Raw genomic sequence first — 25,248 nt, forward strand, 5'->3', positions numbered from 1 at the left:
AGTAGCCCGTTTTGGGATGGGACCTTGGGTGGCAGTGGGGCATGAGTTGTAAGCCTCAAGTGATTAGGAGATGAAAACGCCTAACTCCTCTATGGACGTCTTGAAGAGGTTGTGTATAGTCTAGGATCTCCCTACCAGATATAAGAATTACCTCAAGAGTAAGGGTGGAGATGGTGTGATCCAAGAGTCACAGCATCAATGGTATAAAGATAAACTAAGCTAAAAATGATAATTTGTCCTTCCAAATTCAAAATGTAAACAGCTGACCATGGCTACAAGCCGTATATCTTTATCATGCTAATCTCCGAACACTTACAGTGATACCTCGGGTTACATACACTTCAGGTTACATACGCTTCAGGTTACAGACTCCGCTAACCCAGAAATATTACCTCAGGTTAAGAACTTTGCTTCAGGATGAGAACAGAAATCGTGCTCTGGCGGCGCGGTGGCAGCAGGAGGCCCCATTAGCTAAAGTGGTACTTCAGGTTAAGAACAGTTTCAGGTTAAGAACGGACCTCCAGAACGAATTAAGTACTTAACTTGAGGTACCATTGTATTTGGAAAAGGGCAAAGAATTTGATTACTCGTCTTGATGTTACATTGTATCGAAGCAATACTGTGTTACAGTACGGTGGTACCTCGGGTTACATAAGCTTCAGGTTACAGACTCCGCTAACCCAGAAATAGTACCTTGGGTTAAGAACTTTGCTTCAGGATGAGAACAGAAATTGCGCGGTGGCAGCGGGAGGCCCCATTAGCTAAAGTGGTGCTTCAGGTTAAGAACAGTTTCAGGTTAAGAACGGACCTCCAGAACGAATTAAGTTCTTAACCTGAGATACCACTCAGGGGCGGTGTGGGAGGAGGAGGATGGAGAAGGGAGTTCAGTTGTGTCACTAGGAGGTGTGTGCCGGAGTCTCTTCAGCAGGGCTTTTTATGTTTGAACAGCGGAAAGGTTGTGTAGGACTGACCCAGATTCACTTACTGAGGCGAGAATTTCCTTGCAAGCTCACAAGTTTAAAGAAAAGGAAAATGAAAGAGGGCGTGCGAGCATTGCAGAGAGGTATAAAATTATGCATGGTGTGAAGGAAGTGCGAAGAGAGGTTTTTCTCCTCTCGTAATACTAGAACACTAGTATGTCAAGTAGATAAAGAACTATGCAACTTTTAGAAGACATCTGAAGGCAGCCCTGTATCAGGAAGCTTTTAATGTTTGATGCTTTATATATTCTGTAAGTTGCCCAGAGTGGCTGGGGAAACCCAGCCAAATGGGCGGGGTATAAATAATAAAATAATAATAATTACTAGAAGCTGAATGTTGGAAGATTCAGGGCAGATAAAAGAAAGTACTTGTTCACACGGCGCCTTGTTAAAACTATGGAACTCACTGCCACAGGAGGCAATGATGGCCAGCAACTTGGATGGCTTCAAAAGAGGATTAGACAAATTAATGGAGGATAAGGTCATCAGTGACTGCTAACCCTGATGACTATGTTCTATTTGCTAGGAATTTTAGTTGGGGAATGTGCTGTCATGCTCCCATTCTGCTTCCAGGCTATCCTTGGATATCTCATTGGCTGCTTATGAGGACAGTCCTGGGCTAGATGGGCCATTGACCTAATTGAGTAGGGCTTCTTACACAGAACTATTTGTCAGACTGCATGTTTTAATTTTTTGTAAAGGAGGGGGGAAACACTTTGTTGGGGCCAAACAAGATTCATGCCAGTAAGTAAAGGACCATGCTTTATTTCACATTAAAAAATAAAGCAAAGCTGATTGTTGGAATCTAGCTTGAAGAAGAGTTCTGTAGAACTTAAAAACTCCCACATGATGTGAAGTTCACTGGGTATGTAGATGACAGAGCAGCCACTGAGGCCCATTGCAAAAGGACATCAGTCACATAAATATTTAGTTTATTTACATCTCTTTTTGGGGGCAGAAATGATGTTGCTTATTTACTGTTGTACATTTTAACATCTATATAACGTCCAATATGTGTTTGGTGCTTGCTGTGCAGTATGCAGAAACTCCATTATTTTCCTGTGGAAATCTCATGCCGTTAACAATAAATTGTGCAAACCAGAATATTTTGCTTCTGGTAGCTGAGTTGTCAAAGAACTTAACTTTCATGGGGAGGGGTGAAGTCACTAAAGGAGTGTACAGAAGATACTTTGAACATATATTTCTGCCCTACATAGAGTCAGATACTGTAATAGATTCATTGGTCCAGCATTGTCTGTTCAGATTGGCATCAGGTTTCCCAGATCTCAAGCTGGGGTTATTTCAAGCCCTGCAGGCTGAGATTGTTTAACTGGAGATAATAGCAATTGCAAAGCACATGCCTAACCCCTGAATTGTGGGGTCTTGCAATTTGGATCAGTGGGATTTAGGACCAGGCAATAATAGATATAAGAGGAACTAGCAAAGGGTTTGTGTGTATGTGGGTGGGAAGTAATATCAAAAGGTATTCTTTTGCTGCTCAGTGGAAATTCAGTCTCATCATCTGACTTTTACTAGATAATTTTCTTTTCATGCTTTTCTGCATGCTTAAGGACTAGAAACTTGCTATCTTAGTCATGCAATGGAACACAAGAAGACACAGGTGGGTAGAAATTTGGTGGCTGTTAGTTTCAAATAGTTGTACAGTGGTACCTCTGGTTACGTACTTAATTCGTTCCGGAGGTCCATTCTTAACCTGAAACTGTTCTTAACCTGAAGCACCACTTTAGCTAATGGGGCCTCCCGCTGCTGCCACACCGCTGCTGTGCAATTTCTGTTCTCATCCTGAAGCAAAGTTCTTAACCTGAGGTACTATTTCTGGGTTAGCGGAGTCTGTAACCTGAAACGTATGTAACCCGAGGTACCACTGTACTCTGACTTGGGCAACTTGTTGGAAAGGCACCATTAAAAATAGCCTTTATGGACAACCTCAGGGTAGTCTCTATTAGGATCTCCTGCATTAAACAAGGTTGGTGATCAGTAGAATATGTGTGTGGAATATTTCTGAGAGATAGAAGATTGATTTGGGAAGGAGCAGACTTATGTTGCCAGGTATGAATATAGCTTTTAGTGAAAACTGTCTTCTCAGAATTTAAGAGGGAAAAAGCAGGCCAATAGGGTGTCAGCTTTTGAGTAATACAGAACACTATGAAGCACTTTCAATGGCTGTGATTGTTTCTCTCCCCGCCCTGACACCTGCGTGTCAAAGGTATACACTAAAATGTGAAGCGCTCCTAAATCTTGATAAAAGAGATAAGGGCTTGGTCATTTCCAAGTTGCCTAATTAAAACTGTGCTCTAGAGTTATGTGTAACTCAAAATTTTGCACAGGGCTACAGGCCAACAGAAGGCAGGCCCATCAAAGGCTGCTGTTGTGTTACCTAGTTTGGGTGGTCATTTGTGCATTTCAGGGACAAGGGGGAGGGGGAGAGCTGGACCTAGCTTGGACCTGCCTATTAAGAGACTGTTTGCAGTGCTTCCTCCCTTGAAACCCACCTGCTTTGCATTGCTAAGCTTGATGACTTTTATATCTACCCATGACACCAATGCTGTCAAGCTCTGGCATAATCTGTGCAGGTGAAGACAGACGTCAGAACTTGTTTGTACAGAGACCTTTTGCATCTCTGTTAGCTCAATTTAGAAAATTTACAATGCAATATTCATTGTTTACATAGAATTATCCCCTATTGAGTTCAGTGATGCTTACTCCTGGATCAGTTAAGTGTGAAAAGAATTGCGGCTTTAGTGACTAGTTTGGATTTTTTCCTAGGTGTATAATATCTCTAAATCATAAACCTAGTCAGTTTATAGATAAACCTAATGCATGCCTCTTGCGTACTTCGGGTGTGTGAAATATTTTAATTGTTTTAAGATAATTTGTATCCTTCCTTACCATTTTTTTTAAATGGGGGAACCATGGCATGCTCTCCTCCCTGAACTGCAGCTGGCACCGACATCATTCAGTACTAGCTAAATACCTATCTCTTCATCTGGGCCAGGGGTCTGCAACCTTTAAGACAAAAAGAGCCACTTGGACCCGTTTCCGAAGAAAGCACAACAACTGGGAGCCGCAAAACCATTGCAACATTTAAAACATCTCTGGAGCCGCGATCTGACAGCGGGCGGGAAGGTGACGTCGGGGCGGTGCGTGACTAACGCACACACCGCCCCCATGCGACGTCACAGCCAGTACAGTGCCCGCCACAGTAGGGAGTGTCAGGGCGCACAATGCGCCTCCTCCCCTCACTAGTATCCGCCCCGGAGCCGCGGCAAAGGTGTAAAAGAGCCACATGCGGCTCCGGAGCCGCAGGTTGCAGACCCCTGATCTGGGCCAATTAGTGGCAATAGGAGTGAGATATTGAGGCCAGCAGGATATAAAATATATTTTAAAAACAAAGGAGGTGTTGAATAACTCTTTCATTAAAACAAGTAAAAAAAACCTCCCAAAACACGTGAAAGTAAAAAAGGTGTAAAAGGCAGCATGTCAGACTAAAAACCAGTCAGCATAATAGCTAGCATATAGGTGAGTGGAAAACTTACTTAAATAGGCTAAACTAGGCAGCACAAAGTACAAAAGAAGGTGGTCAGACAAACCACCTGTAGAAAGGAATTCCATTTGTGCATACTTTTTGCATGGAATCCACTCCCACAAGACATAATGATGGTCACCAACTTGAATGGCTTTAAAAGACTAACTTAGTTGGTCTTTAAGGTGCTACTGGAAGGAATTTTTTTGTTTTGGCTTTAAAAGAGTAGCTGTCAATGGCTACCAGTCAGAATGGTTTATGTTCTTCTGCCTCCAGGGTTGGAGTCATTATTCCTCTGAATACTGATTGCTGGGAATCACAAGGGGGGAAGAGTGCTGCTGCTGCTGCTGCTGCACTCACGTCCTGCTTTGCAGGCTTCCCTTAAATTGTCCACTGCTTGCTGGGCTAGAAGGCACAGCAACCAGACTCTGATGGTTTTCTTAAGTGTGGCATGGCCACAGAAAAGGCCCTGTTGAACATCCCCAGGAATTTTACCTTGGCCTGTGTTGGAACACAGAGAAGAGCCTCTCCTTTGGAGCGTAGGAAAGATGTTACGGAAGGTGGCCGTCTTTCATAAAACAGGGGTGACAATTCCCTACATTTCATAGACTCGTAGAGTTGGAAAGGACCACGAGGGTCATCTAGTCCAACCCCCTACAATGCAGTAAGCATCGCCCAGCATAGGGCATGATTCTGGACCTTTCCCAGTTCTTCATCATGAGGATGATGCTTTCGATGACTGATATGTGAACTTTTGCCCTGCATCTTTTCGTGCCCATGACTGAGAGAAGCCCTAGGGGAATGTGAAAACTGTCCTACTCTAGTAATGTTCTTCCAAACCAACATTTTTGAAATAGTGGCATGACAATGGCTGCTATTAATGATGGCAAAATGCATCCTCCGGGTTCAGAAGTTGCATACCTTCAAATTCCAGCTGCTGGACAGCAAGAGATAGCTGTGGCCAGTGTGTCCCTGCTCAAGGGCTTCCTATAGGCATCTGGTTGGCCAATGTGGGAAATGGGATGCTGGACTAGATAACTAGGTCTGATAAGTTGCCCATCTCATAAGGAAAGGACCCTGTTCACCCACTCCCTCCTTGCTTCAGCTCCTGCCCTGTTCCAAAGACCGTGCTAGTTAATAACTTCAGGATTTTATTAAGGTGAAAGTTGCCCTAATGTGTGTCTGTGGCCACAGCCATTGTGCATGCTGGTTTATGGTCTGTTTTCTCTCTGTCTGTCAGCTCTCTCTTTCCCCAGCCAACTTGGTTGGAAGGAAAGTGAGCTGATTGTGAGTCATCTGTCAACTTAGATCATTGCCTTAAGATTTAGCTTCCATTTCCCAGGAGAACCAGCTTTATGGGAGGAATAGGCTTGATGGCATAAGCCAATTTGCTGCTCGTTGTCTTGGAAACCAAACTCTTGCATTCAAAAAGGTTTGTGTTTAAGTCTCCGCTTTTCAGGCAACCTTTTCAAGTAGGGAGACAAGCAGGAATGGCCCTTTCAGAGTTCCTGGTGGGTGTCCCTCAATAGCAACTTTTGGATGAGAGTACTATTCAGAAACAATTAAGTGAACCAAAAAGGATAATGTTATTTTTCACTGCAAAAATAGCTGTAGGCCTTGGGAAGTTCTGGATGTGGACTTGGTCTGTATGTCCTGACTTTGTGTATCCCACACATTGCAGGCATTAAGAACATATGATTCCTGCTGGATCAGACCAAAGGACCATCTTTCCAGCATCCAGTTCTCACAGTTGCCAGCCAGATGGCTGTGGGCTCCCTGCAAGCGGAACCCTAGACCAACAGGGCTGTCCCCTCTGGCCATTTCCAGGCTCTTCTTATCCCTCTTGCTCTGAAATGCAGCTTATAGGGGCACATGATTGTGTTTTCTCATCTGCAGCCAGAGGTTGGCACAGTGAATTCCAAGGACTTCGGTGCTCTTCATACATGAACACATTTGGACAGCAAGTGACAACTGTTTTGCTTGAACACACATTTTGTATGCCACCCTGCCATTTCTGTGTGTATTGTTGTTTTGCTGCTGAGGCTGCTTTGTTGTTGTTGTTGTTGTTGTTGTTGTTGTTGTTGTTGTTGTTGTTATGCTTTTCCTGGTTTGTAAGTCATTCTGGGAACTCAATTTGGGAGGAAGATGCAGGGTAGAAATGGTTTATAGGGTAGAAATGGAATACAGAGAACATTAAATACAATTTTGGCTCAGTGAGCCATTGGATGCCTTCTTGAAAAAGCAAAAAATAAATTAAAAAAATGGCATTCCAGTGTAGTAGAGTGACTCATTTGTAGGAATGTGACAGATCTGTTGCTGTTCTTTAAGCCAGCTTTGCAAGGACTTGCTGAGGAAGCGATTCTCTTCCCCACCCCCTGCCGCTCTTCTTCCTTCTCTTGCTACACTGCCCTGATTCGTCACCATTTGTCCTGGGCTCTCGGGCTGATAATTGCCAGCTCAGTATTTGAACACATATTGGTAGCAGTAATTGGAACACAGCAGCTCTCTTGTAAGGAAGTTCAGGTGTTCTGGGGTGGAGTTGCGGGATCCAAGGGAGAGTGGCTGAGATCATTCTGCGTAAAGCTTGTGTATGGCAGAAATGTGCACATCTAGCCCAGAACTGTGGTTGTGAGCATTTGGACCCCAAGCTTACCTCCTGTTCCTACAGTTTCTCCCTGTTGTGGCCATGTGTGTGGTTTTTTTTCGGGGGGGGGGGGAGAGAGAAAGAGAACACTGTTAAGGCAGTCATAAGAGTGTGGCATTTGTAGATAAGAGACTGATTCAAAAGCAATTCCTATCCGCCATAAGAAAGTAGCAAATTACCAGAGTGCTTCATTCATGTCATTCAGGATTGTGGTAGAGTCTGCATAAGCTTTTACTAAACATGCTTCTGCAATTTTTAAATTGCTCTGCAGGGAAGACATGATATCTTCCCTGTGGTTGAGTTTTTACTCTGATTTTCATGAGCTTGAGACTTGACAATCCTTGGACTTTATGACAATAATACACATAGAAGGTTAATAGTAATATGATATGTTATTGCCATCAGGAACTATGCTTTGCAATTTTCTGATATGACAATTAAATTACAGTTTTATTACACATAATGTTATGTTACTTTACAGTCTTTTACATGTGTGCAGTGGTGTTATGAGCATTCATAAAAGCAATGAACAAATGCAGCTCCTGTCCTAGGGCAGCCTTCTGGGGTTTTGGGGGGCTTCGGTTGGTTTTTTTGTGTCTGTCCAGGGGTGTCCAGTTCTATTCTTAATGTGCAAGGCAGGTTGTCTGGTGCAGACAAAAACAGGAGGGGGCTTCTAAATATAATCCTAGCTCAGAGCCTGACAGTCCTCTTTTCTGTTCTCTGGCTTACAAAGCCCTCGACCCTAAACTCCACCACCCTCAATTGCCTCAAAGCTCCCTGCTTTGTTTAAACACCTTTGGCCCCCTGTCTGGGGCACCCTCCCAGAACACCATACATGGCATGACCTCTCACTCTTGCAATCCCCCCCCCCCCCAGTTTCCATTACTGAATTTGCTCGACTCCTCGCCCCAATTTAATGTAACGGTGTTCATGTATTTGAAATGCTGGCCTTCTACCCAACAGCGGTATCTACTCACATAAGACTAAAAAACAATTAAAACACAAAGAGCGCAGTGCAAACCAAGCAGTGGAAGAAGAAAACACACGTTCGTTTCATGTTACTTTTGCAGCTACCCCTCCCCTTTCTGCTCTGCTGTCTTAGAATATAAGCTGCTTGGAGAAGGGATTCACCACCACTCTTGCTTATCTTCCGTTGTAAGATAGCTGTGACCGTTTTTGGACCAAAATAATATTTATTTATTTATTTAAGGGTGTTTATTAACTGCTTTTTAGGCGCACTTAAGTGGCTTATGTAATATTCTTATCACAATCAGCAGATTTTTGTAAAAAGTTATGATAAGAGGAAAAGGCAATTACCGGTAGTTCGTTTTAGAAGCTGCTCCTGCTTCTCACCCTGCCCCCCACCTAAGGCAAACATGGTCCTTGAGATGCTCCTGTTGTGGGAAGCCACGAGGAGAGGTGGATGGTGGTACATCCCCAAGCTTTCCCCCACTCCCCATAGCTTGGCCACTGTGGTCCTGGCACTGGTTTGAGCCCCACATTGGGTGAAAGATTCCTGCATTGCAGGCAATTCGACTAGATGATCCACGTGGCCCCTTCGACCTCTATGGATCTGTGTGAGAGACGTTGATGATTCTAATTTTTTTTTTTAATGATGATTCTATCCTGCCCTACCTCCCAAAGGAATTTCTGTGTCTGCCTTTCTCCAGACCATGATAAGTTTATAACTTATAATTTACCCTTTTAAGCGTTCTTTCTTTAAAAAAGAAGAAGAAATGCTGTTAAAGTGTGGCTGTCACAAGGGAAAATGCTTGGGAGGAAGCTCTCCAACCAGGACTGCAGCAGAGGAGCTGTCGCGCCATCTGTACTGGCATAAGTAATTGCGTTGGAACAGCATGGATGGGGTTTCTGTTGAACTTGAACTGGTGACACCACATCCTGCTTATGTTACTGTTTTTCCACAATGATGACATTGTAAAGGGTCACAAAGCAGCGAGGAAATTTTGCCTGCGCAACAGAACTGATGGTCTGCATTTTTCAGGAAGGAGCACTGGAAGTTGCTGGGCAACCTGAAGACAACAGTGGAAGGTTTGGTGTCTATAAACAATCCCAATGTCTGGTCTAAGTATGGTGGCTTGGAGCGACTCTGCAGGGACATGCACAGCATTCTGTATCATGGGCTCATTCCAGACAAGGTAGGCTTTTTCTCGGCTTTCTCTGGAGTTTATACTCTTACTGCTGCTTTAGCAGATGGTTATCATGACCGGTGTTTACCTGGGACAGCCATAAAATGGATCCCTTAATCATCTTTTCTAAAATCTGACCTAGATGTCAGGTCTTGGACGAGAATAGATAGGAACGTTAGTAGTTGGGTTGCATCCACAGAACAAGATGCTAAGGAAGAAGTGAGGCAAGACAGACCTGGGCCAACTAGTGTTTGTTTTCGTAAAAAAGAAAAAAAAGGGGGGGGGAGAGCAGGTATAGTAGAGCTGTGATCCAAGAGTTAGTTAGATCATATTTCCTTTCCTAGGTGACCTTAGGCAAGCCCTTTTGTCTCCCTATCTGCAGTCATTTTCAGCGTTCAGTCCTTCCTGTCTCCAGGGTGATAGCTCCTGCTTTTCCTGAAGAGGATCACCTGGGAAATAGGTTCTCTCTGAACTTGAAGGTTTTGTTCTTTTCACACAGTTCATGATTTTATGAAGCTCCATCATGCCTCCCCTGCACATTCATACACATTTTTTAGAGTACAGTGGTGCCCCGCAAGACGAATGCCTCGCAAGACGGAAAACTCGCTAGACGAAAGAGTTTTCCGTTTTGGAGGTGCTTCGCAAAACGAATTTCCTATGGGCTTGCTTCGCAAGACGACAATGTCTTGCGAGTTCCTGCTGTTTTTTTCCCCTTCCCCCCTTTTTGCTAAGCCGCTTATCAGCTGATCCGATCAGCAGATAAGCCGCTAAAAGCCGCTAATAGCTCTAATCTGCTAATCCGTCAAAGGGCTTGCTTCGCAAGACGAAAAAACCGCTAGACGAAGAGAATCACAGAACGGATTCTTTTCGTCTTGCGAGGCACCACTGTAGTGGTACTTCTGAGCATGCACATAAGAGCACCAGGCCAATGGCCCACCTAGTCCAGCATCCTGTTCTCACAGTGGCTGACCAGATGCCTGTGGGAAGCCTGCAAGCAGGACATGAGCACAATGGCACTCTGCCCACCTGTGATTCCCAGCAGCTGCTATTCAAGGCATGTTGCCTCTCGTGGAGGTGGAATATAGCCATTGTGGCATTGATAGCCTTGTCCTCTGTGAATTGGTCCAGTCCTCTAGTCTAGACATCCAGTTCCCTAGCTGTGCTGCCGTTAGATGTCGAACAGCATTAATACCTTCACTCCCACAACAACCAACAGTTTCTTCTGCCACTGTAGTTGCAAGAATAAATCATTAACTTGCCTTTATCATCTTGTGGAATGGAATATTGTCCTTTTGAGATCATAATTAGTAATAATCTGTTCTGTAGGGCTTTTGCAGTCCTCCAGAGATAAAATCAGGCTGTTGGTTGCAATACAGGCAACTACTCCCGTTTTGTGTGGGGTTTGCATTCCTGACCCTTGCACGCATTGGTGGAGCTTGTGTAAGTGCTCTCCTCCCTGTTACGCCCCTGCCCTGTTATGCCCCCGACCCACACCTTTTTCTGGGCACTTCTAGGTTGTGACGATGCATATGTGCACAGTTGCACATATTTTGAACATGCACAAAACAATCATTGCTTGTAGTGGATAAGCTATAACCAAAGTTACTAGTGATCAGTGCATTGTCTCCATAGAGAAAAGAAATCAGCATCTTGGGAATTTTGGCACAGTTAAATAAGAGCATGAATGCACACACCTTAAGGTTCCTACATCCATGCAAAATCTGGTATCTTGAAAGCCTTGGTATTGTCGCTTCAAAAATACACTGATTCTTATTTGCTTCAGTGTTATATTAATGTTGGCTGCTCTAGAAAATGTGTTCTTGTTTATAAAACTGTAGCTGTCAGGATGTATAGTGTGGTGTTTGCTTTGGCCTTCCTGTCTAACCTAATTTAGTTCCATTTGTATTTGCACCATTCATTGTCTACTCCATCCATACAGCTGCTCTTAATGTATATTAGCCCCCTTGATAATTTTAATCAGAAAGACAGGATATAACTGTTCCCGCTATAAAAATATATAATTTGTTGCCTGGGAAAGGTTGAGCCATAACAATGTAATTAAGATGTTATATTCTTGGGCAAGGTTCTTAAGCAGGTAGTCACAGACCAGATCCAGACGCTGTTGGAGGAAGTGGGTATTTTCAGATCCATTTCAATTGGGTTTTAGGCCCGGTTTGGGCACAGAAACTGCTTTGGTTACCCTGTATGACTTCTGTTAAGAGGAAGACAGGGGAAATGTGTACCCATTAATTCGCCTCAACCTCATCGGCTTTCCAGCATGGTATCCTTCTGGAGTGACTGTCCAAGTTAGGGGTAGGTGGCACCACTTTTCAGTATTTCCGGTCCTATTTGGATGGCTATTTCCAGAGGGTGATAATTGGGGAGTGCTCTTCAGCCTCATGGAGCTTTCAGTGTGGGGTTCCTCAGGATTCAGTTTTATCCCATATTCTGAGTGAGGTCATCCAGAGTTTTTGAGTACATTGTCAGCAATATGCTGATGGCACAACAATTACTCTTGCCTCAAGCCTTTGTAGTTTTGTGAGTGTTGGTGTGTGTGTTTTCAAACAAACCATGGGTAAGGAAAACTATTGAATTTACACATAATGTTAAGCCATGTTTAAAACAAGCCAAGTTTCATAAGCCATCAAAAACCCATGACTTCAAATCATCGGTTTTTGGCAATAAATAATAGGTAAGCTGCTGGGCAGGGTACACACATAACACTAAAGCATAGTTTGATAAACTATGATTTAGCATTATGTACCAACCAGGTGATTGATTTGCTTAACCTGAATGCAGCATGTTCCAGACATCAGGAAGGCATTGAATTCTTGACTCTGTTCTTGTCTGAGTTTTTGCAACTGCTTGAGAGAAGGAAGATGCAAATTAAGCTGTAACAGAGGTTATTTCAGAAGTAGCACTTCAGACAACCTGACATGTTTTGGTCCGTAGTTCATAATTGACAGCGGTAAAGGAGTTAATTTCCTTCCCCTTTCTAAGCCTGCCTCTTAATGAATCTGGTCTCTGATCACGTATTGAGCTGGCACTGCCAGGGGAATTTTTAACTCTCTGTATTTCCTGGGCAGGTGTGTTGCAGGCAGAGGGATTATTGGCAGTTTGTGAAGGACCTCCGTTGGCTGAGCCCACATGCTGCCCATCACATTGAAAAGGTGAGCTCATGTTTTGGGGAAAGAAGATCTTGGTTTTGCCAGGGGGTGGGGGACAAGTTTGTCAAGGTGAGCAGAAGTCACTTGCCTCTTTGTTGTTTTTAACCTTTACGAAAGGTCTGAAAGGCAAATCTTGCTGGGATTGTTTGCAGGAAGCCGGTAACTCAAATAAAAAGTGCTGACGGCAGGTGGGAGGGAGCTGATGGGAAACTCTTACCTGCAGCCCAAGATTGGTGAGGAAATGCAAGCAGCTTCAGACCTGAGGAAAGTTTAATAATAATAATAATAATAATAAATAACAATAACAACTGATTTATAACTGAACTATAACTGAATTTCCATCAAGCTCCCTTTGCCTGCTGCAGCTCAAGTTCTGACACTGGACCAATGGCGAGAGTTGTGATATAAAACGCGGAAATTGGTGTGATTGTCGTGGAAAGCATATGTAGGTGTGTTGTATTGAGGCTGAGGCTACAGTCTCCATTTAGAGAACAATCAGGCAAGAAAATGGGGTCTGCTAAGGGCAGACAGCTTCCTCCTTCTCCAAGGGTTATAACACATCTCAGGCTTGCAAAGTGAGGCCATTATTTTCCCTGTTGTGCGAATGGGGAACTGATGCTGATACAGAGTGGCTTTCCGGCAGCCTAGGCTATGCTGCCTCTCATTTGTCTGCTGGTGCCTCAAGCAGCAGTCCTTCATACACTTCCAGGGACAGTGGCAAATTGAGAGAGATTCTAAGAGGAGTATGTAATCAGGGATCTTCTGGGACGCTGCTGTCCATTACCTGCTAGTCTATGCCAGCTTTTCAGAGGAAGAACCATCTGTCTTCCAGTTTATCAACCTGTACGAGAACGGACAGCGGAACACCGACGGCGTCAGTGATCGAGCCATTGCAGAGGCGTGGCTCCAGCACAGCCTGCAGTTCCATTGCCTGTCAGCTCAGCTGAAGCCTCTGCTTGGGAACAAACAGTACACCAGGAAGTTCTATGCAGGTAAGATGAAACCCGGCCTCTTCCTCTTCTTTCTTGTGCTATTCGTCTTCATTCTTGCACCCTGTGGCCTGCACTTGGCAGCCTGCAAACAAGAGGCAGCTTTCAGGCAGACACAGGTGGCTTCTCTCGTCCTCCCCCTTCCCCAAAACTGAGGTTAAAGTCCCAGGCTGGCCATGTTGGCAAATGTTGTTTAAGGGATGTGGAAGAGTCATGGCTCAGTGGTAGCTTGTCTGCTTTGCATGTGGAAGATCGCAATTTCAATCCCCAGCATTTCCACATAGGCCAGAAACCCTGTAGAGCATGGGTAGGCAAACTAAGGCCCGGGGGCCAGATCCAGCCCAATCGCATTCTAAATCCAGCCCGTGGATGGTCTGGGAATCAGCATGTTTTTTCATGAGTAGAATGTGTCCTTTTATTTAAAATGCATCTCTGGGTTATTTGTGGGGCCTGCCTGGTATTTTTACATGAGTAGAATGTGTGCTTTTATTTAAAATGCATCTCTGGGTTATTTGTGGGGCATAGGAATTCGTTCATCCCCCCCCCAAAAAATTGTCCATCCCCCCAGAAGGTCTGAGGGACAGTGGACCGGCCCCCTGCTGAAAAAGTTTGCTGACCTCTGCTGTAGGGCCACTGCTGGGCATTGTAGACAATACTACAATACCGCCCCAGGATCTTTGGATAAAAGGGCAAAGGAAAAAGTCACGTCTGTTGCTGCTCAGAGTTTTGCATGTGCTCCCCTGGAGGTTTCCCAGGTGGGAATGTGCCTCTTAGGCTGAAAAAGGTTTCTCATCCCTGGGGGGGACGGGGGACGAAGCAATGAGCTGTGCTGCCTCGTCTATTGTTTCACATCATGTCTTTTGTAGCTGTTCTGTTGTATTGCTTTCACTTTATTAAAGCTGCTTCCTTATTTATCTGGCAGTTCATCAATTTTCACATCCTCTTTTTGTGTTTCATATTCATGTTCTTTTAAACATGGATGACCTGGCTAAATTTGTTTTACTGAAGTGCAAATCCTCCGCCTAATATTTTTGTTTGATGTCTCGTTTTGCTCTGTACATTATATATGTGCACATACAAATGCAAACTAATAAATATGACTGGAAAAGTAAGCAATAAAAAATGGGAAAATGCCAAAATACTATAACTGGCCTAATATATATATATATTAAGAGCTTAACCAGTGACTCAAAAGGGAGTAAAAGAGGATTAGGCAATTCATGGGTGGCAAGGCTGTGTTCTATCTCCCTTCTCATAATCAATATGTTCTTAAAACCAGTTACTAGGATTCCCCCGGGGGAAAGAGTGCTGTTGTGCTCATATCCTTTCTTGCAGTCTTCCCAAGAAGTATCAGGTTGGCCACTGTGAGAACAGAATGTTGGACTCGATGTGTTGCTAGCCCGATCTTGCTGACTCTTCTTAGCTTCTCTGGCAGCCCATGGTATATCTGAATGACATGTATGAACACACTGCGTGAACAATCCTGTAGTGACCTCTCATGATAGACACTTACGTGTCATTCACCACTCTTGGGTACTTTGGTTGGTCTGATCCTGTGGCCTGCAGGGAGGTTGAAACAGATTCTCTTTCCTCACTGTCTGGGGTGTGCTGAGGTTCCTGGGGCGAGAGGAAAGGCAAGCAGTTTCCCAAGCTGTGGGGACAGTGCATTGTCTTATTCTTTCAGCTGTTGAGCATGATAGCAGTCAAGGTGCAGCACAGCACATTGCCTAAAAAGAGCCAGTGTACAGAGCACGTAATATGGATAACACTGAAAGTCAAGTACAGGATAGACATGGAAACCTCAAACTCCTGCACTAAACATTTAGGTAACTAAATTTCTTTAGATAAAGGCCTGCATCTCGGTCAAGAAGGAAGTCTTCTCTGTTGGCCTTCTCTTGGGAGACCCAGGCTTAATTCTTGCTGAGCTGTAACTATTTGATACCAAAAAACGAACAAAAATCTGCATAGAATACTACAGCGTCAAAGACAAGGGTTCTAGTCTAGCCCTCTCCTGACATGCTGGTTTTCAGTGTGCAAGGGATATTTCCATTGCATGAGCCCTTACCTGCAGTCTGAAGTGGAGCAGGCTTACCACTTAAGTGAGAACTAGGCCTCTGAGGCTCTGCTTTTATGGCAAAGAGTAGAAAGAATAAATGCCCAGGAACAAAGGAAGCTGCCCTTATACCACATCAGACTATTACTCCAGCTAGGCTAGAGTTAGCTGCTCTGACTGGGAGCGGCTCTTGCAAGGCCATCTGGAAAAGTCTTTCCCACCCCTACTATCTAAAATCCTTTTAACTGGGACTGAGCCTGGGACCTTCAGCATTCAAAGCATGTGATCTACTACTAAGTACAGTGGTACCTCGGGTTAAGTACTTAATTTGTTCCGGAGGTCCATTCTTAACCTGAAACTGTTCTTAACCTGAAGCACCACTTTAGCTAATGGGGCCTCCTGCTGCTGCCGCGTCGCTGGAGCACAATTTCTGTTCTCATCCTCAAGCAAAGTTCTTAACCCAAGGTACTATTTCTGGATTAGTGGAGTCTGTAACCTGAAGTGTCTGTAACCCGAGGTACCACTGTAATGGGCTCTTTCCTTTGGGCCTACTTCCTTAACTCCCAAACCCTTGCTTGTGCTTTTTTGTATCCTCAGCCCCCGCATGCTTATGATCACAGCCTGTTGATACAAAGCCTTAAGTGTGTAGAGCTTGTACCATGAAGGCTGGGGAGGAGGGGGGTCTCTTGTCCTAATTGGCATGCCATGAAGGGAGACATTCAAGAGGCCTTTGTTGTTGTAGCACAGCTGCAGAGTCCGTTTCTGCAATTCTTCTGTTGAGATGGAGTGTCCATGGGTGATGCAACTGTCGAGGAACATACTAGGGGACTGTTCCTGCAAAGGTAGCTTCTTCCATGGCTGTCTCTAATTGTAGGAACTCTCTGGTGAGAGATGCGGCACGAGAATCATTTACACAGGAACCCATCCCTGCTGCACTGCAGTGCAAACTGCTAAGTTGTGGAGTAGGCAAGCCTAGAATTCTCCTGCTTGACACGATAGGTTTCCAGTGTGCAGGGAAGCTGCATCAGCAGGGTTTGGACTCTGTGACACCTGACCTGGCCAACTCCCTGATTGTATGTCAACTGGGAAGTGCTAAGTGAGTGAAAAGCAGAGGATACTTGTCCCAACACCTTCATTTAGGTGGCTGTCTGATTTATATAACTTGTAAGAGGTTTCTGAAGACTGCTGCGCAACCATAGAAATCTTTTCCCTGTGAATTCATTGGGCATTGAATGCTTTCTGAGAAGGACTGTAAGACAGTCAAGTTTGAGTTTTAGTAGTTCAGGGCTACTTTTTTTTTTTTAAAAATAAAAGTCTTCAGTATTTTTGCTGGGGATCCTTTTATTTTTGGTTTTTATTTGACTTTTTAAAAAAAAATTACTCAGCACCCTTGGGGAAGAATAGAAAGCTAAGTAACACATAGCTTGTAGGAAGTCAGTGTGGTGTAGTGGTTAAGAGCGGTGGACTCGTAATCTGGTGAACCGGGTTCGCGTCTCCGCTCCTCCACATGCAGCTGCTGGGTGACCTTGGGCCAGTCACACTTCTTTGAAGTCTCTCAGCCCCACTCACCTCACAGAGTGTTTGTTGTGGGGAAGGAAGGGAAAGGAGAATGTTAGCCGCTTTGAGACTCCTGAAGGGGAGTGAAAGACGGGATATCAAATCCAAACTCCTCCTCCTCCTCCTCCCTCCTCCTCCTCTTCTTCTTCTTCTTCTTCTTCTTCTTCTTCTTCTTCTTCTTCTTCTTCCCTCCTTCCTTCTGAAAGTCCCTTGGGTACTTAGAATCATAGAATAGAATCATAGAATCATAGAGTTGGAATAGACCACAAGGGCCATCAAGTCCAACCCCCTGCCAAGCAGGAAACACCATCAGAGCACTCCTGACATATGGTTGTCAAGCCTCTGCTTAAAGACCTCCAAAGAAGGAGACTCCACCACACTCCTTGGCAGCAAATTCCACTGTCGAACAGCTCTTACTGTCAGGAAGTTCTTCCTCTCCCCTCTCTTCTGTAGCATGAAGCCCAGAGGACTGGACATTAGGAATGCAAATACTGTATGCTTCACCATGTAAAGGAACAATAAGCCAATACTATTGTATTTTAATTTTCTGTTGGAAGCTGCCCAGAATGGCTGGGGAAACCCAGCCAGATTGGCGTGGTATAATTAAATTATTATTATTATTATTATTATTATTATTATTATTATTATTTATTATTACAGTGGTACCTCGGGTTACATACGCTTCAGGTTACATACGCTTCAGGTTACAGACTTCGCTAACCCAGAAATAGTGCTTCAGGTTAAGAACTTTGCTTCAGGATGAGAACAGAAATCATCCTCCGGTGACGCGGCACAGCAGGAGGCCCCATTAGCTAAAGTGGTGCTTCAGGTTAAGAACAGTTTCAGGTTAAGTACGGACCTCCAGGACGAATTAAGTATTTAACATGAGGTACCACTGTAGCATTATTATTATTATTATTATTATTATTATTATTATTATATCAGCCTGACTTTTCCTTTTCTTCCCCCCCCTTTTTTTTTCTTTTTGCAGACTCAGCGTTCCTGCTCAGTGATGCTCATGTGACAGCCATGTTACAGTGCTTGGAGGCTGTCGAACAGAACAACCCCCGGCTGCTAGCTCAGATAGATGCATCTATGGTGAGAAGGATCCTCACTGCTTCTTGTTTGTGTCCCCTCCCCTTTTGCTCATTGCTTCCCTCCTCCCAGATGCTGCTCTGCTGTTGTCCTGCACACAATATCTCATCCAGGAGCAAGCAGGGGACTCTTGAAGAAGTGCCTTGACTGCTTGACCCCAGAGGTTAAATGCCCCAGAGCATTTGCTGTAGCTCTCCAAATGGCTGGTCAGGAGGAAATTGCTCAGCCAGCTATATCTTTGAGAAGGCAGATTGCAGTGCTGGTTCAGAAGCATCTGTCAGGTAGACTGGACCCTGGGGGATTTTCTCCTTTGCTTCAGGGTTTGTTATTAGTTGCTCCACTTAGCTTCCAGGCCTGCTTTCAGAAAGAGCCACAGTGGATAAGACATGAGGAAATTATTGGGCTACTTCTAAAGACTAGCTGTTAGTGAAATAGCTTCTGGGGAAGTTGAGGGTGACTCTTCTTTCTTGGAGGTTTGAAAAGAAGCTTGGCCAGGGATCAGTGAATGTGCTTTAGCTATGTCACCTTGGAGCAGATGTTGGATTTAATGAGTGGCTTTCCATGGTGCCAGAAGTCAAGTGGGAGTTCCTCAATAAGATGATCAGCAACGGTTCACAAACTTCTCTGAAACGCTGCTTGCCCACCTTTCCCTGCAACACAGAGTTTTCTTAGGGCAACACTTAACATGGGACAACAGTGTTGATGAGGCACAGCTGACGTTAGTGTCCCTAGAATGTGCCCTCTGCAACACCCAGGGATTCCACGGCGGCTGATCTGGGGATCACAGGCTAAATCAATCAATCAATCAATCAATCAATCAATCAATCAATATGGACCCTGTTCCTTGAATATGGATTGATTCAGATAATCCACTGGATTCCTTCCATTTCTGGTTCTATAGCTCTACTTCCTTGTGTATTCCTTGTGCATTAACTAGGTCCTTCTTTCAGTTTGCCAGGAAGAGCGAGTCCTCTGTGCCTGTGACCAAGAGCCAAAGTCTCACAGCGCTTCCTGGATCCATATGTACCCCTCCAGCTGAATGCACGACCCACCGGTATTTTGGCTCCTTCTCAGGTCTTTACTCCGCCTCTGCCAGCATTCAAGGTGAAAGCTCCAGCACCTCAAAGTGCAGTAGTTTAGGTTGTGCTTTTCTGTTGCTATTTCTGTTTCTTAAAATACTCAAGTCCCTGCTTCCCCTTCTTTCCCCACCTCTTTCCAGACAGGAGACCATCAAACACTTGGGTTTGCAGCGGCACCAGCCAGCCTCAGGAAAACTCCCAGTGTGCCTCATCTCATTGGCAGCCGGAGGGCAGGTCCCCCCAGTGGCAAGCCGCTCCTCTCCCTCACCTCACCGTCTCTCCCCCGAAAGATGCCTCCCTTCCTGGTGAGATGAGCGCCAGCACCTCGGCCAACGATGACTCGTGGGCAGCCAGCCAGGATGACACAGACGGGCCAGAATACCTGGCGATTGGGAACCTGGGCCGGCAGAGTCGGGCTTGCGGTAGCCCAGCCCAGTCTGGCACATCCACTAGCAACAGTGCTGAGAGCAGCACCTCCAACCTGTTTTCGTCCAGCAGCTCCCAAAAGCAGTCCGTTTCCTCCTTGGGAGATCAGGGAGCAAGTGGTGGTAGCAGCAGCAGCCGAGGGATGAGCCTCTTTCGTAGGTCCAGCTTCTCAGAGGGTCAGACGGCAGCTTCCTATGGGGCGCTCAAGAGGAGCCATGTACGCTCCCATTCAGACACCAATGTGGCCTCTGGGAAAACTCACGGTAAGGTGTGGGCGAAAGAGTTGGATATTTTACGACTGCTGCTGTTGAGCACAGACTCAGCTGCCTCTGGAAAAGCTTTCAACTTCTGTAATGGTCCCTGCCCACTTAACAGAAAAGACAGGATTTGCATGAAAGGTGTTACAATGAATGAATAGCAGAAATGATGTACAAGGCAACCAAGCCCTACCCTCCCACCCATACTTGCTATAGCTCAGGCTTTTGCAGCGGTGGGGGGGATCTTTTTGGTTGGTTCCATGGGCCAGGTCCTTATCAGAATTGGCTTTGTGGGCCAAATTTGACGGGTGTTCAGAACCACCCACCTGTCAAAATCCCTAGCAGGAGCGATGTCAAAATGGAGGTGAGGGCAGGTGTTTCACAAAGCGTTTTTGTAAACCACTCTGAAGTGCCTCATACCCACCTTTCAACCTTGCTCCAGCTCCGAAGAGCAAAAGGCTAAGCTGATCAGCGGAGATTAAATCCTGCTTCCTTGGCTGCAGGATCCTGTTCCCTGCTTGGAACAGGGTGTGCAGCCGAGGTAGCATGAAACCCTGTTCTCCTGCCCATCAGCTGACATCAGCAGGGGGCGTGGCTTGAGAGAAAATGGTTTTGTGAGCCAAACTGATTGCTCTATGTTGTGGGTGGAACATAGGAAGCCCTTTTCATGGGAACAGAGGAAGTTGCCTTACACTGACTCAGGCTATTGGTCCATCCAGCTCAGTAATGTCTACATACTGACTGACAGCTCTCCAGGGTTTCTTATGGGGGGTTTCTCCAAGCCCTACATCTGCATGCAAAGCAGAGGTTGTACCACTGAACTGGTGCCCTTCCTATGGTGTTGTATTAAAGACTAATTCTGAGCTGAGTTTTGAAAGGCTTTGTTAAAGAAGCAGGTCTTGAGGGGGGAGCTAGAAATTTGGTGAACAGAAAGTTGCAGCTGTGTGGCACTTCTCAATACCTTTTTAAATCCCCCCCTCCTTGTCCCACTTTGCCCCCGTCAGTCAACCTGGTTCACCTTTCCCTTTGATTTGTGACATACTTCATAGATGGTCTTAGGGGAGCAGGTAGAAGGAGATCAAGCTGGGAAGATGAGCTGTTATAATTATCAGAGAAAAGCAGACAGGGAGCTCCCAAAGCAAGTGGTCAAAATTCATGGCCGAATAATCCATATTTCATGAACCCACTGTTGCCCATGTCTGCCAGTCACCCTCATCTCCTGTGATGCCCCTTCTCAAATGCTTTCCTTGGCTGCCTTCCCATCCCTTCATTTCCAGCAGAAATTCCTTGGCTCTCCTGCCTCTAAAGCTGGCCACAGCCTTGCTATTCCTGTGGTTTCCTTTACAGAGCTGTCTGTGACTTTGGTCTTCTAACCACAGCTGTGTGATGATCTTCCACCACAACTTGCCTGTTCTCCTTTCCCACCCTTCAGTTAGAATAATAGAATCATAGAATTGTAGAGCTGGAATGGACCCTGAGGGTCATCTAGTCTGACCCCCTGCAATGCAGGAATATGCAGCTGTCCCTTATGGGGATCGAACCTGCAACCTTGGCATTATCAGCACCATGCTCTAACCAACTGAGCTATCCAGTTGTGGAAGTCCCTCTCTGGACAAGTACAAGAGGCCATCTCCCTTCTTTCACATCCCCCCTCAAACCCTTCCTTTCCCCCCTGTGCAACATTTCTTTTAACCTTTTAATCCCTGCCCTCAGTTGCATCCACACCTGAGTACAGGTAATGCACTTGGTCACATTTGCTTGCTTCTCTTCTCTCTCCTTCTCTTGGCTTTCTGGCCGGCATTTGGATTGTAGGCTCCTTGGAGACAGAGCCCCTCTCACTTGCTCAAGAAATCCTGCAAAGTGCTATGTACACTTAGGCTGCAGAAATAACAAATTGTATGTCAAACTTCCTTCTCTGCACAGCATTCATATAGTTGCTGATGTAGCCATGGAGATGCAGAGTCACATTGGTAGCCTTTTGTTGAGCTGCTGACCCCTCCCCAGAAATCTATCATGCTACACAAAACACAATTATTCTTTCCCCCCGCTCAGCCAGTAGTATTTTAACTTTGCCCACATCTAGAAATGCACTTCTCCAGACAGTGAATATCATGCTGAGAAAGGGATTGTAAAGATTCCTGCTGCAAGTAGCAAGGCGCATTCATAGGCATGGTACCCTCAGTTAATTTACACACACAATAGCAGGCCCAATTCCTTGACCCCTGCTCTGTGACCGCTGGAAATAAATAAAATCATACCAGCAAATAGCGGAAGAGAGCTGGAGAGTCCTTGTGGCTTGTGAGGGCACCCTCCCCAAAGCCTGAAGAGGGTGTCAATGAGGGCAGAGGAAGCCCTGAAGAGACCTGAGGTGCAGCAGGGCTTTGTTTAGGCTGCTCAGCCTCCCAGCTTAATAGCTGACATGTGGGGTAGCGCAGCAGCAGCAGCAGCAGCTGCTTCTGTTTTCTTGCGCATCCTCAGTCCAGCCCCAGAGCTTTAATTCTAGATGTTTTGGTCTGGATTGGAGAAAGAGCAGTAGTCCAGGGGGAAATAGGCATTTAGAAGCTTTTTAGAGGGTGCTTCCCAATTTACGCGATTTCACTTATGTGCACAGGGGCCCAGAACTATATACAGGGGGACGCCTGTACTATGCTTAGCATAGGTGTTAATCCCACACTAGTTAGCTGCTCCTATGCTCAAAATTCTGCAAGATGGACCCACAGAGCCTGACCTGCCACCCTAGAGGCCGCCACCAGTGTCATGCACTTGATTCCTGCAGTGGCTGCAACGTCGCTAGTCTTGGTCACCGTGCTTCTTTATAATAATCTGCATGAGCATATTGGTGAGATTGTGTGGGACTGCTGGAAAAAGGATAATGCTGAGGCCAACAGCAGCCACACCAAGCGGCAAAGAAAAGGGGAATTACAATTGGGCAGAAGAACTTGGTGAACCTGAAATGACTGAAAGGCTCCTTTTTTTTCTTGAAGAAAATGACTCTAAAATTGGGGTCCCAAACATGGCACTCATTAGCACCATGGCTCCTTGGATTTAATTGTTGTTTTTGCTTTTTGTTTTAAATGGTGCTTTGGACAGTTGCCTTTTTTGTGGGGATGGCGGAGGTTGCTTTTGGGGGGTCTAGGTGTTTTGCCTGGTTTTGGTGGGGGAAGGATTCAGGCACCCACAACAGTTTCTTAGATTATCAAGTATGCCCCTGGGCCCCCCAAATTTGGGGCCTTGTTTTGGGATCTCTACACTGTTGTATTGTTCATGGTATGGGCAATGGCAGAACATTTTGGAGGTCTTTAAAGGGAGAACAAATACAACATCTCCAAAGTGTGGCAGACAGGAATCTGCCTTGGTAAGTAACTTTCCTCTCTCTTTTTCTCTCTCTTCCTTCACGCTCCCTTTTCTGCTTTGCTGCCTGTCCTTAGGGGGGCACAGAGATATCAGCATTATAATAGAAGATCCTGTTGCAGGTTTGGGAGCCAGCACATTGCAAACCCCTTCATCAGCATCTTCTGCACTGACTGCAAGGTCTTTGTAAAATGGAAGCCCTCTGGTGTCAACCTCAAGAAGCCTCCAACAACTGGAGCATTTTGATTTGTAACATTTCTTTTCACCCCATAATGAAGGTTCTCTGGGCGACAAAAGAGTTGTTTTTTTAAACTATTCTTGTTGGCCCATTGTTGGTTACTGGGCTTTCTTCTGCAAGGTGAGCAAGCTCAGAGGTCTACCTGCCTAGTTTTTAAGGTGTGGTAGGAAGGAGATTCATTCCTGGTGGCTTTTGACCTGAATTCAGGGCACTATTTACATACGGGCCTTCCTTACTTGTGAAAGGGTCTTGGGGGAGTGTTTTGTGTCCTGCAGAGTTTGCAGTTAACCATTTTGACCCAAGAAGCCACCATTCCTCAGTTTTTTGGCATGCTCTGAGATGTCCAAGTGCAAAGATCATGGCTTTCTACTTCTTGGTGCAACCCATATGGCAAAGCTTTTTGATAAAAGAGATTTTAGTCTGCGTTCGGAGCTTTGTCAAATTGGTTATGATGCCAAAAGTGTCAATTTATAGAGTGGTTCTATCCAGTCTAAACAGCTCTGCAAGAACCGCCTCATTTGTTGTATTTTTCCTAGATGAGGAAGACTTTCCTGTAGCTTATATTGGACAGTGATATTTCGCATTGCATAGCTGTCACATGCGGTTTCTGCACTGCTTCCTGCATGGAAGTGCATTTCATATTGGGGGGCAGGGGTGGGAAGGACTATAACCTGTGAAGTGGCCCTAAATTGGGCCTGACCTTCTGAGCTATTGAAGTTGACACCAGTGTCTCCCTTGCCTTGTTCAACCCTCTCCTTTGCCATTGCATGTTCTGGATGTACACGCTCTCAAATGTTGATTTCCCTCCATCACCTTCTTTCCGTGCCATTATCAGCTGGGATAAAGCACTAAAACCAGCTGCCGTCCTGTTCAGCCTTCGCTGCCCCTGGAACTTCAGTTGTTGGGGGAGGTCAAGCCCACGCTCTGGCCCAAGTGATGCAAGCCTTTCCCTATAGTAGCTGTTTCTCAGAGGTTGCCTTGTTCCTAAACTTGAAATCTAGGTCAGGACAGACTTCTGTGTGTGGTCAGGAAGTTGGAGAACGGCCACTGTGGACAAGGCCTTGTGACCTGGTCCAGAGTTTCAGCAGTGACTTCATAGGAATGTTTCAAGAAGGGATAACCACCATAGTATGCATGTAAGTTGATTTTATAGAGGTGCAACAGTCTAAGAAACAAGGATAGTTACATTAAAAAAAACCCCAAAAACTGAATTATGCAGGTGAAATGTAACTGATGGTCACACTTCTCTTTCTGTATTGGCATAACCCTCCTCCTCAATGCCAAGGCTAGATAAAAAGATCTTGAGCTTTTGAGCTGTGCTTTGCCTTTGAGTCTCCAAGGGTAGCAAGAGGCGGGAGTTACTGGTAGGCACTGGTGATCCCCAGGAACATTTAGTTTCAGAAATGGTAATGTGACGTGGCCATGTGGGTGAAGGTGGTCCCTGGTATGTTGAGCCCAAACCATTCAGCACTTTATAGATGTAAAACAGCATAGTTTAATTGTTCGCCAAGGGTTCAGTGCATATTTTGGAGCGGCCTTCATAGTAAGTAGCTGAAGCTTCTGGAGAATCATCAAGCCAAGCTTTGCAACAGAGTGCTTTACGGTGGTCTCACAGGAAAGCTTTTATTATGGCACTCAATAGACAAAAACTTGCCTATGTTTGCCTAGGGACGGGATGGGGAACCTGTCAGGTGCTGCTGAACACTCAACATCCCTAATCA

At 45.3% G+C, this 25,248-nt stretch overlaps 1 protein-coding gene across 4 annotated transcripts in view; it reads left to right on the forward strand.

Annotated features, from left to right (window-relative positions):
- RUBCN (rubicon autophagy regulator) overlaps positions 1 to 25,248 on the forward strand; it is a 49,982-nt gene that overhangs the window by 785 nt on the left and 23,949 nt on the right. For 2 of the 4 annotated variants that reach the window (XM_083503988.1, XM_083503990.1), the window contains exons 2-8: positions 9,171 to 9,324; positions 12,402 to 12,485; positions 13,315 to 13,474; positions 18,073 to 18,179; positions 19,127 to 19,280; positions 19,396 to 19,944; positions 23,367 to 23,411. In XM_083503988.1, coding sequence (XP_083360114.1) covers positions 9,171 to 9,324; positions 12,402 to 12,485; positions 13,315 to 13,474; positions 18,073 to 18,179; positions 19,127 to 19,280; positions 19,396 to 19,944; positions 23,367 to 23,411 — 1,253 coding nt within the window. The remainder of the gene's footprint in view (positions 1 to 9,170; positions 9,325 to 12,401; positions 12,486 to 13,314; positions 13,475 to 18,072; positions 18,180 to 19,126; positions 19,281 to 19,395; positions 19,945 to 23,366; positions 23,412 to 25,248) is intronic. The other 2 variants (XM_083503989.1, XM_083503991.1) reach the window with 1 other exon arrangement.

Source organism: Podarcis liolepis (assembly GCF_965112155.1).
Source record: "Podarcis liolepis genome assembly, chromosome: 5".
NCBI classification, from domain to species: Eukaryota; Metazoa; Chordata; class Lepidosauria; order Squamata; family Lacertidae; genus Podarcis; species Podarcis liolepis.